Source organism: Heteronotia binoei, chromosome 21 (assembly GCF_032191835.1).
Source record: "Heteronotia binoei isolate CCM8104 ecotype False Entrance Well chromosome 21, APGP_CSIRO_Hbin_v1, whole genome shotgun sequence".
Classification (NCBI taxonomy): Eukaryota; Metazoa; Chordata; class Lepidosauria; order Squamata; family Gekkonidae; genus Heteronotia; species Heteronotia binoei.
Genome location: NC_083243.1, coordinates 135322288 through 135335720, shown reverse-complemented (window position 1 = coordinate 135335720; position 13433 = coordinate 135322288). Strand labels below are relative to the sequence as shown.

General features: G+C 41.3%; 1 protein-coding gene across 1 annotated transcript in view; it reads right to left on the bottom strand.

Annotated features, from left to right (window-relative positions):
• DEPDC7 (DEP domain containing 7) overlaps window positions 1–13433 on the bottom strand; it is a 34632-nt gene that overhangs the window by 9096 nt on the left and 12103 nt on the right. Inside the window, exons 3-5 of the mRNA XM_060261102.1 lie at window positions 10947–11074; window positions 10105–10294; window positions 9590–9804 (exon numbers count right to left, since the gene is read on the bottom strand). Coding sequence (XP_060117085.1) covers window positions 9590–9804; window positions 10105–10294; window positions 10947–11074 — 533 coding nt within the window. The remainder of the gene's footprint in view (window positions 1–9589; window positions 9805–10104; window positions 10295–10946; window positions 11075–13433) is intronic.

Sequence of the window (13433 nt, the reverse complement as noted above, 5' to 3'; positions counted from 1 at the left end):
TAAAGAAGAAGAAAGAACAAAGGAAATCATACAATGAGCTCATAACTAAGTTGAAGACTTACGAGAAACAACAGAAGACTGTGAACTTAAGGGAGACGAAGGCTAAAATGACTTTTATTCAGCATCAGATAAACCTCCTTTTGGCAGAAGAGATTGAGAAAATTAAAATGGGCGAAGCAAAATTACTTTGAAAATGCTAACAAAGTGAGTAGATGGCTGGCTTACAGATTGAAGAAGGAAAAGGAGAAAAAGATCATAAAAATGTTGAAAAACGATGCGAAGGAAGACGTTTTTCAGAACTCCCAAATGAAAGATATTATCCAAGACTTTTACCGGGATCTTTATAAAAAACAAAAAATAATTGATCAAAACCAAAAAGATTATATGGAGGAGGTTAAAATGAAGCAAATAACGCAGGAACAACAAATAATCTTGGAGAATCCCATTTCAATTCAGGAAATTGTTGACGTGATTAAAATCCAAAAAAGCAATAAGATGCCAGGCCCTGATGGGCTCCCGATTGAATTTTTTAGAGCTTTTGAAGATATTTTATTGATTCCTTTTAAAAAAGTGATAGAGAGCATCCAAAACACAGGGGAGATTCCAGATTCCTGGAAAGAAGCTCTAATCACCCTAATCCATAAAGAAGGTACTGACCCATCAGAAATTAAGAATTACAGGCCAATTTCACTCCTGAATAGTGACTACAAGATCTTCGCAGCAATTTTAGCAAATAGATTAAAGAAAGTAATTGCTGGTTTAATTCATGAAGATCAAACGGGATTTGTTCCGGGACGCCTTATGAGCCAGAATGTGAGGCTGCTGCTAAATACGATTGAATATTACAGAGATCACCCTGATAAGCAATTTGCGGGCATCATGGTGGATGCTGAAAAGGCATTTGATAATGTGAACTGGAATTTTATTAGAATGACACTGACTGCGGTTGGATGTGGTGAGAAGTTTTGTAAAATGGTCGCAGCAATTTACTCGAAGCAAGCTGCGAAAGTCAACTTTAATGGAGTGATGTCGGATCCAATAGAAATAGAACAAGGCACTAGACAGGGATGTCCTTTATCGCCCCTGCTCTTTATCTTGACTTTGGAACCTCTAATTAAGAAAATTAGATACGACTCAAAAATCCAAGGAGCTAGAATGAATAACGAAGAATATAAAACTTTGGCGTTTGCGGATGATTTAGTATTTATTCTGGAACAACCGATTTCCTCTATAGTCCTTCTAAAACAAAGATTAAGAGAATTTGGAGAAGTCTCCGGTTTCAAATTGAATGTTGCTAAGACTAAAATTTTAACGAAAAACATGGATAAAGCGCAAATTGAACAATTAGAACAACTTTCAGGATTTAAGCATGAAAGAAAAATAAAATACCTTGGAATCTATTTAACAAATGACCTAAAGAATTTGTATAGAGACAACTATGAAAAAATACTGAAGGAGATCCGTAACGATTTAACTAAGTGGAAAGATCTTCAAATATCATTTTTAGGCAGAATTGCTACAATTAAAATGAATATCCTCCCGAGAATTTTATTCCTTTTCCAAACAATTCCTATTATTTTACCTAAATTATTCTTTCAACAACTTAATTGTATGACCAAGACGTTCATTTGGCAGGGCAAGAAAGCCAGAATAAAATTGAAAGTTTTACAGGACAGCAAATTAAGAGGAGGTCTGGCTCTCCCTGAATGGAACTTATACCATAAGGCCTGCTGCATAGCATGGTTAAGAGACTGGTGTACGCTGGGAAATAAGACTATATTAGTTATAGAAGGTGCGGGCCTGGGGGAAGGCTGGCACAGTTACATGTGGTACCATACTCCTAATAAATCTGGTCGATTTCTCAGACATGAAATAAGAAGATCTCTATACAGGACTTGGCTGGAAATTAAAGTCCCTAGAGAGACTTTAAAAGTGATGGCCAGAACTACCTTTGGAGTTCAATTATGCTTGTCGCACCCTTGCTCCTAGCTTCGCCCCCAAAGTCCCCAGATATTTCTTGAATTGGACTTGGCAACCCTAAGGCAGGCCGTGGTGGTGGCAGTGGCAGCAATACCGGTCCCTGGTGCCAAAAAGGTTGGGGACCACTGTCATAGATGACTTGTGGTAACTCCCAAAGGCAAGAGACATTAAGAGGTGTTTTCCCACTGCTTGCTTCTGTGTAGAGACCCTGAACTACCTTGGTGGTCTCCCATCCAAGTACTAACCAGGGAAGACTGTGCTTAACTTCCAAGATCTGGTAATATCAGATTAACCTGAGTCATACATATCACTACTATGGTAATGTGTTTAGAACATGCATATCTTACTTCCTAGTGCCCAATGAAAACTAAAGAGAAAGAATTATTTCTGTGCACATTTCAAAATGTGAGTTCCTTTTTCCAAATTTATGGCTTGCTCATGAGATATACAATTAAATATCCCTACAATCAATTAGATATAGCCAAGTGCTTACAACCATGAGAATCTGGATTTATACTCTGCATTCCGGGGTTCCATTTTGGTTGAATGAGACGTGATTTGAGCTCACTTGTTTCAGCACTACGATATTTTGTATGATCTACTGTATCTATAAGAAGCAGACTATCTTTTGAATATGAGAGTTTGCAGCTGATACTTGTGAATGTTTAATACAATGAAGTAATATTGCTTAATTGCTATTTTAATAAGGTAGTTATAACTGATTCACATGTTAGCATTTTATTATTTTTGTTTAAACTATTGATGTGCAGTAACTGAAATGGAAGAGGTTGGTCCCGAAGAAGAAAATTTCAAAATGGGAGGAGAGTCATTACCCCATCCTGTCAACACCTTCTTGCTGATTACAACGAAGATTTACAACATTTCTCAATAAATTGCTGTTTATATGTGGCTAAAGGGACATCTTAACCCAAAGGGTTTACACCCTGTGATATATTGTGACAATTTCCAATCAAACTGGTGCAAGCCTGTTCAAAACTATCGGCTGAGAAGTGATCTCTCTCCCCAGGCACTCTTATCCTGTGGAACAGACCAGGCAAAGAAAATTAGTTAAGCAGAGAACTGATCATACAGAACACCAAACCAATCTCTCTAGTTTACAAAATACTATGATGAGGGGAAGTATCAAAAACACTGTTGAACCAGCAAGCTATTTAACATCTTTGGAAGTAAAAAGGCTTAGAAGAAGCTTCACTCTGGCAAGGTGCTCCACCCTCCCTTCTGCTGTATTCGAAGGGAAATATAAGAATATTCCACTCATAGAAAGGCTCTGTACTTGGCCCGTTAAGGGAGGCTGAGACTACAGAGCACATATTTTTCATATGGCCATATTATAAGGTGGCACATAAGGAGACTGTCATCGCACTGATTAATTTGGGCCTGTCAGGAAAAGCTAAACTTAAGTTCCTTCAATCTAACAGATACACCAAGATTACCTACCAAGTAGCCAGTTTTTGTATGACAATACTCAGGTTATGGAAACTGTACGGTAAATTAGATAGTAGGTGGTTATGGTGACTACATAATAGACAACATTTTAAACTGCTTTTTAATGCTTTATTCAAATATTTTAAAATCTTGGAAACTTTGTACATTTGTATTTTCTGTATGAAAAGTCTAAGGATCGCTCTAATAAGAAAACCAACCAACCAGTGCATTACTGCCAATTTGGATTTTTAAATTAGTAACTTATTGTGTATTTATTTGAACTGATATTTTGTGATATGGGACTATCCCTAATGGATTCCTCACTTACAAAATATGTGGCAGGGTATGAGGCTTTCGTGAGTCACTATTTACTACCTGGCAGCCAGTGGGGGGGGGGGGATCATTGGTGGTCTGCAGGAGTGTCTCCTGCACATGCAATCACCTGGAAGTGATGTCATCATGTTGCCAATGCCAGGGGGTGTTGCTCTAGTTCTGGGCAAAACTCTATAATTTGTAGCCAATTTTACCATTGAGTTTTGCTCAAAAACTACAGCATCACTGCGCAACATCAGTGATGTGATTATATCACTTCTGGGTAACATCATCATGCTGCCTTTTGGGCCACCTGGGGGAGGAATTCTTCCCTGTAGGGCCAGCTGGCCAGTGGCAGGGTGCCCCTGCCTCCAGTAGAGGCCTGGCAGCCCTATCACTTCTTTAGATACTCTCACAAAAGCTTATACCCTGCCACATATTTTGTAAGTATTAAAGTATCACTGGACTGTTGCTTTTTTTCTGCTACTACAGACAGACTACCAATCTTGACTTCTCACTTAGTATTTAATGTTTGGTGTCAGCACTGTGAAATAAATCCCTATAACAATGTGAATAAATTTTTTACATGCTACTCTGAAGCCACATACTTATTGCTGGACAAATAAATCATTGCCTATCATAAAGGCAGAAGAATAAACTGCTGCAACCAAAGCCTTTCAATGTTCACATTCGGAATACTTCTATTCAGGGCTTTTCTTTGAGCAGGAACGCACAGGAACACAGTTCCGGCTGGCGGGCATGCAAATGAGTTCCCGCTGTGTTTTTTCTACAAAAAAAGCCCTGCTTCTATTAACCACCTGGTCTACTATTCAGTTTTTAAATTAAAGACAGGCAACAAAAGTGAGTGCACCCCTAAGTGATAATGTCCAGATTTTCGATGCGCGTAGAGAGACCAAGAGGGTGATGCTTAGCGACGCAAGAATGAAGGCTGTACACAGTAGCTGTAAAACCACTATATACATTTATTTACACCAACTCACTCTCCTGACTGACAATATGCTCCGCTGCACTCCAACTCCTTTAACCCACAATCACCACAGTTGCTCTGTACATTTATACATGGGACAGCCAATCAGCAACTTGCTGTGTCATGCTGACTCTGCTGGCTGATGTAAGACTTCTGGCAGCCAGCCACCTGCTGTCAGGTAGATCATCTAAGCCTCTCAGATCTACTTTCTGTTTTGCAGCACATGCTATAAGCTGTCTCTTTATACATAATAGTGACACAGATGGGGCCCAAAGTGTCAATATTTTGTGTGGCCACCATTATTTTCCAGCACTGCCTTAACCCTCTTGGGCATAGCGTTCACCAGAGCTTCACAGGTTGCCACTGGAGTCCTCTTCCACTCCTCCATGACAACATCACTTAGCTGGTGGATGTTAGAGACCTCGCGCACCTCCACTTTCCGTTTCAGGATGCCCCACAGATGCTCAATAAGGTTTAGGTCTGGAGACATGCTTGGCCAGTCCATCATCTTTACCCTCAGCTTCTTTAGCAAGCCAGTGGTCATTTTGGAGGTGTGTTTGGGGTCGTTGGAATACTGCTCTGTGGCCCAGTCTCCGAAGGTAGGGGATCATGCTCTGCTTCAGTATGTCACAATACATTTTGGCATTCATAGTTCCCTCAATGAACTGTAGCTCCCCAGTGTTGGCAGCACTCATGCAGCCCCAGACCATGACATTCCCACCACCATACTTGACTGTAGGCAAGACACTTGTCTTTGTACTCCTCACCTGGTTGCTGCCACACACGCTTGACACCATCTGAACCAAATTGGTCTGCAGGACTGTTGTCCCAGAAGGAAGCCTCTTCTAAAGATTATGCACAAGAAAGCTGGCAAAAGGTTTGCTGCAGACAAGCAGACTAAGGACATGGATTTCTGGAACCATGTCCTGTGGTCCGATGAGACCAAGATAAACTTATTTGGCTCAGATGGTGTTCTGATAAGCTGATATGGAGTCCCATAGCACTTCAGAACACTTTGTACAGTAATTCCTTTCTGGTGGTCTTTTTTTTTATTAGAAGAACTGCTAACACACTGTTCAGTAGGCAAAATAATATCCAGAACACAAAACCCAGTATTTTTCTCCATACTTGGAGTGTCCTCAAGATATGAAGAAACCATCCTCTTAATAGGTTGTCCTACTTAGTAGGTGAAATAACCAGCATGGAGCTATTAGACAAAAAGTGATAGACCCTAAAGGACTTGCAAGGGGACATCTCATTTTCTCCTCCCCCAGTATTATCCTTTTCCCTTCTCTGAAAGCTCCCATAGCTTCTATCCTTGTTTTCTTCCTTCTCCTTTCCCATCAACAAGCCAAACTACCTTTAATCTGCCCCCTATCTTTGGCTATATTTATTATTTCATTTACACCTTGCTTGCAACACAGTGAGGAAAATGATGAAGACATCATGTTCTCTTCCTCCATTTGATCCTGACAACAACCCTGTTAAGTAGGTTAGGCTGTGAACATCTGATTGGCCCAACTGAGCTTTGACAGCATATTGGGGATTCGAACCATTGGTCTCAATGATCCTAGTCTGAAACTCTGAACACTGCACAACACTGGCTTTTACGTGGTGGCTGCTTTTAAACAGTAGCAAGCAGCCAGGGCTGGGTGAGTCTTGCAAGTCACCGGTGGTTGCTGCCATACCTTGCTATGATGAATCTGCCCTCAAACCAAAACAGCTTTGGAAACACCCTTGCCACTTTGATTTTTACTAAGACAAACCACACTAGAAGGCTGGTAATACTGTTAGGTAGCCTAGAACTGGCCACAATGCCCACTGAAAGGGCATGCATTTCTTCAACCTACAGATACTCCTTTTCATCAAGGGGGAGTTTAACTACATTTTTCATATTTTTCTACAAACCTGCAGCCTCTCAAGCTTGTAGGAAAATCTTCCTCACCTGTCAATGGTCCCAATCTCCATTCTCCAGATTTAAGTATTAACAGATGGGGCCATGTTAAGAATTAGATATAGTGGCAAGTGGGAACACAAAGCATCTCATTTCCCTCTCCCCCACTATTTCCTCTTTCACTTTCCTAAAAGCCCCATAACTGCTCCCCTCTGCCTGCTTCCTTCTAGGATTGCCAACCTCCACATGAGACCTGGAGATCTCCTAGAATCACAACAGATCTCCCTACTAGAGATCAGTTCCCCATTAGGGTTGCCAGCTCCTGGTTGGGAAATTCCTGGAGATCTGGGGATACAAGTAGTTGGAGAGTAAGGTATGGTGGAATGGAATTGACTTTAACTGGATATAATGTCATACAGTCCACCTTCTAAAGGAGTCATTTTCTACAAGGAAACTGATTTCTGCCATTTGGGGAGCTGTTGTAATTCCAGGTGATCTCCAGCCCCCACCTGGTTCTGCTTTAGAGGGTGAAGTTTATGGCACTACATCCCTCTGAGGTCCCTCCCCTTCTTAACCCCCTCTCAAATAATTAGGAATTTCCTAACCTGGCAACCCTATCTCCTTCCTACCCAACAGCCAACCTACCTTTATCAGCCCCTCTGTCTTAAACTCCTCCCCGCCATGGCCTCTACCTAGGAAAACTGTGGGCCAATTATGTGGTGCCATCTACTAGGCCAGGCCCCCTTCATTGTAGGGAGCCCACAAGGATCTGTGGGGGGCACCTCACTTTCCCCTGTATCCAGCACCCCACACTATGTCCTCTTTCTCTCTCCCAACAATCTCCATATCCCTCCCCCTTTCCTGCCTCATTCTCTTTCTCAGCCATTCACCAACCTATGTTCTATCTTCAGCTAGATTAACTTCACTTACCCCACTTTTCTTCACAGTAAGGACCAAACCAGCCTGCATATTCTCCTTTCCTCTCCATCCAATGAAGCAGGGTTGCCAAATCCAATTCTAGAAATATCTGGGGACTTTGGGGGTCAAGCCAGGAGCAAGGGTGTGACAAGCATAAATGAATTCCAAAGAGAGTTCTGGCCATCACATTTAAAGGGCCACACAACTTTTAAATGCCTTCCCTTCATTGGAAATAATGGATAGGGGCACCTTCTTTTGGAGCTCATAGATTGGACCAGAGGTCCAATCCTTTTGAAACTTGGAGGTGTTTTGAGGAGAGGCACTGGATGCTATAATGAAAATTTGGTGCCTCTACCTCAAAAAACAGCCCCCCCCCTGAGCCCCAGATACCCATGGATCAATTTTCCATTATACCCTATGGGAATCAGTCTCCATAGGGAATGATGGAGTGCCCAGCAGACATTCCCCCCCGCCGCCTTTCTGATGACCCTGAAGTGGGGGGAGTGCTTCCAAACTGAGGGATCCCCCGCTCCACCTGGGGACTGGCAACCCTACTATGAAGTAAGTTAGGCTGAAAGTATGTGACTGGTCCAATATCACCCAGTGAGCTTCCACAGGGATAGGGATTTGAACCTGGGTCTCCCAGATTCTCCTCTGAATCTCTAACTACTACGCCACGTGGGCTGTCATACTGTAGCTGCTGTTGAACAGTAGCAAGCAGCCAGGCCTAGTTCAATCATGCAAGCCAAGTAGTATCAGGTCACCCAGAGATTGCTTCCAGGCCTAGTTTTGCCAACCTCCAGGTGGGACCTGGAGATTTCCCAAACTACAACTGAACTCCAGATGACAGATCTATTCCTTTAGAGAAAATCATGGCTTTCAAGGGTGGACTCCATGGCATTATATTTGGCTGAGGCCTCCCCCTTTCCCAAACCCTGCTCTTTTAAGTCTCCATCATAAAATCTCCAAGAATTTCCTAACCTGGAACTAGCAACCCTAATTAGACCTGGCCCCAAGGGGTCTTCCCTCAAAGATAAAATAGGCCTGGAAAGGACCATGCCCTCTCCCTTGTCTGTTTATTCATGGAAACCCAACCTGGGATCCATGGATGCCTAGCAACAGCTGCTGAGGGTATCAACTGCTTAAAGCTACAGACACTGCTTTTATGATTTTGGGTGTTTTTAACCTTTTATGCACTTTTCGAAAAGATTTCACGTTTTTCTGCAAACCTGAAGCCCTTTTCAGTTTTGTAGAAAGACTTGATATGCTCATTCATAGCTTCAGTCACTGGATTTTGGTATCCAAACATTTGGTCAACCTTGCTATTAGTATATAGACAAGCAGGGACCCACTAGAAACTTGCAAGGAAGGAGTATTCACCCACCTTTGTTTCCTCCCTCTCCTTCTCTGCCTCTCATTCTTCCTCCATCCCACCACCTCTTCTCTTATTCTCTCTCCCATGCCTGTCATTCTCTCAGCCCCCTACACCAATGACTCTTTTTCTGCCTTTCTGCCCCCAACTCATCAGTCTCTTTCATCCCACCTGCACTCTCTTTCTACCTTCCCACCCAGCTATGCTTCTCTCTTTCTCTGTCTGTTCCCCCTCCACCATCACCCCCGTCTTCCTACCCACCCCCATTGCTGCTCTGGGCAGGTCAGCTGAGGGTTCCCCTTCCTCCTCCTGCTTTCAGCAGCTCACCTGGCATGGCTCTAGGCTGTCCAGTCCCAGAAGCAGCTTCTGGACTCCACTGCCCCCCAGCAACAGCTGCCACCACCAGGACTTTCAAAGTCCTGCACAGACTGTTTTTCCTTCTTTTTTTTAATTTGGAGGAAAATTTAAAAACCTCTCAATTTTTTTAAATGACTTTTTTTTTTGCAAACCTAGGGGGTCCCTCAAAGTTGCCAAAACAACTGTTTAGTTCAAGTGTGGCCTAATCTGCAGATTTAGGTATCTGCAAATAGGGAGCACGCTTAGGAAACAGTACATAGATATTTGTCAGAGTAACTGGCCTTTACTTCTCATTTCATCAGATGTACTTCAATGCACTTACCTAACTGTTCTGCAATTCCCAGATGGATATTGGGGGCATGACGTAACAGTGGTTCCTTCTTTTGACTGTAGTAGCTACCAATGGTATCAAAAAGGAGCAGTTTCCCCACATGTGTCGTATCGGGCTTATCAGGTAAACTTCGACTAACATCAACCACCATCTGATCAGGCAGATAATCCAAACAGTCTATTGCTGCTGAAAGCCATTCATCTGTCCTAGAAAATGAGAACCCATACATCTTAAAAGCTGCATGTTTTCCAAGATGCTGGCCCTAACGCAGGTGAAGTAAGTTATTACCAAGTGTCATCAGATAAAATTGAACATATCCTCTTAATTTCAATGGCATTTAAGTCCTCAGTCATGATGGGGTATCTCATATTTGTTGTCTGCATGTCTGTCTGTTTTGGTACATTGCTAAGAACTAGAAATACAACATAGTTTGCAAAATAAGTTTACATAAAGTGACCTTGTATGCGAGTCAGCATTTTTGTCTTCCCATACAAATATATACCTACTTAGAGTCACCAAAAGCTTTCAGAATCTCTCTGTCCAGGTAATTGCTTGTGACTGTATGTTTATTCTCTTGCTGGGCTTGTGGTAATCTTCCTGCCATCTCTCCATACTCAAGCAAAGAGTCCAGAAGTGGAAGATCAATCAGCTGCAGCAAGCGGGCAATGGTTTGCTCTCTCCAGACTTCATTAATAACTGGACAGGGAAGCATAAGCCAAGCAGCAAGATCAAGTAAACAAAAATTGTTTGAACATCAAGAAATAATCTTATACCATTTTACTTTTAGATTAAGAAATTTCATACTTTACTGCCAAAAGGGACTCAATTCCTTTCCTTACAAGTATACTTCAGAGTAAAATAATGGTACCCAGTAGTCCTTTCTGTAGCACTTCTTTTGCAAGTGTTAAAGAGAAATGTTCTTGGACTTACCCAAAATGCTTTACATACTTCCCTGTGTAACTTGCAAGTGATCTTTGCCAGACCAGGGTCTGATCACATAAATAATGCTAATAAGGATGTGCAAAGAAAGACGTTCTTGTTCTGAAGGCCTTTGGAACTGAACAATGATATACTTAGCTTCAAGGGTCCCTGCCCATCCAGATTCCAAAACTGAACCTAATGACTTCTCTGCTTGCTAAAATTTCTAAGCGGTACTCAGTTCTAAAATGCTTTTAAAAAAATATTTATTAGAATTCAGGCAAGAATACCAATTTATTTCCTTGTAGTCTAAGCACTGTATTTTATAACTGACATCAGTTTAGTTTAGTGTAAAAGTTCCCTCAAGTTTCAAATCAGACGTGTTCATTCCCATAGCTGCAAGCAATTATAATATCTTTGTGTCACTTACCTTGGCGAGACAAGCTTGAAAAGTTGTTTACTTGAGGTGAACTAACAGGTTTTAAACTCAAGTTTTCCAAGAGATTCTCAAAGCTTTCAGATTTCACTGTTGTGCTGAGTAGTTCTTTTGCCTCCTGTCTGAAACAAGGAAACTGGCTGATTCACACACTTATGAGAAGAATGGTCACACCAATAGTTTGGTGAAGTCTGTCTGCACACATTCTGAATACTCTGGTATCAAATTGAAAAGGGAGAACAAAACATCTGTTCAAGCTTTCAGATTACAAAAAAAGGAACTAAAAGTCATTTACAGTGCAATCCTAAATAGAGTGACACCCTTCTAAGTCAACTGAAGTCAATGTGCTTTAAAAAGTGTAACTCTGTTTAGGATTATACTGTCACGTTGTTATTTCTCTCAAGAGCAGTAAAGGGTAAATTTACCCACTTTTTGTTTAAGGAAAAATTGTGACAGTTGCTTAAATTTGTGATTACAAGAACACAACTGGTATCTTCAGGCTTAAACAGAAGATCTGAATGTGGCAAAGGAATTTTACGAAAGTGCTAATTACTGAAAATATTGATGGACTGGATATTGATGACTCTTGTTAATACAAGGCTCTTGGGGGTTGAAACACAGCTTAAAAAATACCAGTTGAAGCACTTGGTGCACTTCTCTATGTATGAATGTGAAAGTTGGACAATGAAGTTAGGGATTCTAGTAGGTCAGTCTCCTCCACTTTCCAATATTTTATTTTTTGGAATAGCTGTGGCTTAATGTCTTGTATGCAGAAAATCTTAGATTCAATCCATGGCATCCCCAGTTAAAGGTATCCCCTCACACACAAAAAAGAAAGAAGAAATATGTTCTCTACAGAAAGTTGATGCCAATGGTCCAATTCATAGGGCAGCTTTATATATTCAACAAACAAAACCAAAAAAATGCCCGGAAAAACATCCCCTTCCCATTCTTGCCATTTTTAATTACCATGGTAAGAACTTGTATAATAGAGTTTATTCAAATTGTACAGTCATGCTACATTTAACCTCAAACAGTAATTCATATATAATGGACATTAACAAAATACAAGCCAGAAATGTAAAAGCCAGAACCTATCGACAGAATTATGTATTCACAGAATTACTTTGTAAAACAATACCATATAAACTTAAATTAGGCTTATAACTGAAGTCCTGCACCTAATCATGCATTGCTAGTTCCACTGACATTAATGGTCTTAACCACATATGAATCAATTATCTGTATTTTTCCTATAATGATTAAATTAATCCTCTAGTCCACTGCTGATGAAATGGTTGTCCAGGAACCAGAGCAGTTTCAAATTTACCAGCAATAATTTCTATTGCACTTGCAATATGCAGCAGTTTCTGTAACTCATCACATTCATTCTCTTTCCATATCTTACAAAGTTTTAGTTATTTCCAATTTACTTGCCAACAGGGAAATGTAGCTGAAAGAAATCAATTTGCCTGGAGCTGAGTGGTACCAAATAACACTTCTTCCATTCAGTGTCTACTTAAGAGCTTTCAGTACCCTAGGCCAACTGCTAAGTTGGGCATCATTCTAGGTGGGGTTCAGCAGCCCTTGTGGAGTGATGCCAAGTTTGAGAGAGTCCCAAACTTGCAAAGCAGTAGTAGCTGACATTGCTGGGCTAACTTGAAAAAGATCAAGCTTGGCTACAACCAAGAGTAGGTACCCCTGTGGCAGCAGCCTGTTGGGGGCCCTGAGTCAGTGGGAAGTAAACTCTGCAGTTGCAAGAAACGCTGGTTGTATCGTCACCCAATCACATGGCTTGAGCAAGCATGGGTCCCACCTCTCCAAAGAAACGGAAAGTGAGTGAACAAGCCAGAAATGTAGAACAGGGCCTGCCTCTCCAAGCCAGCCTGCCATAAGCCCTGCCACCCCAAAGGAGGGAGGAAGAACAAGTAAGCAAGTCAGTCTGTTGAGCCAGTCCCACATACTTCAGAGGATGGAGGGACAGGAGGAACAGCCTGCCATGTACTACTAGAGACTGTGTAAATAAAAACTAAGAGACACCATACATTTTAAATGACAAAACAATAATGTGAAGGTCAGTGGTGTTCTTACCAGGCTTGCACACAGAACTTCAAATGAACAAAAACATGCTTCAAAAGGATATTCCCACAACTCAGTTCAAAAGCAGTTCAACAAGCTTTCCAATCACAAAGGAATATTCATATTCCAGTATTTAGTTCATAGGGCTAAAGGAAGCCCTTTCAAAGACATCTGTTCCAGATATCAAGATGTTTCATCAGTCTTTCTTCAGTTTGGAGGCTTATTTTTCACTGGAACCCAATCTCTTACAATACATTCATAGAAGACCAACAAGGTTCAAGAAATATCTAATAGATTTCCAGGTTCTCCAAGTAGCACAAAGCAGCCCATGGAAAGGAGCCACTGGGCAGAGGCCAAAAGGAATGCCACAAAAACAAATAATTAACAAATGAGAAGGACCAT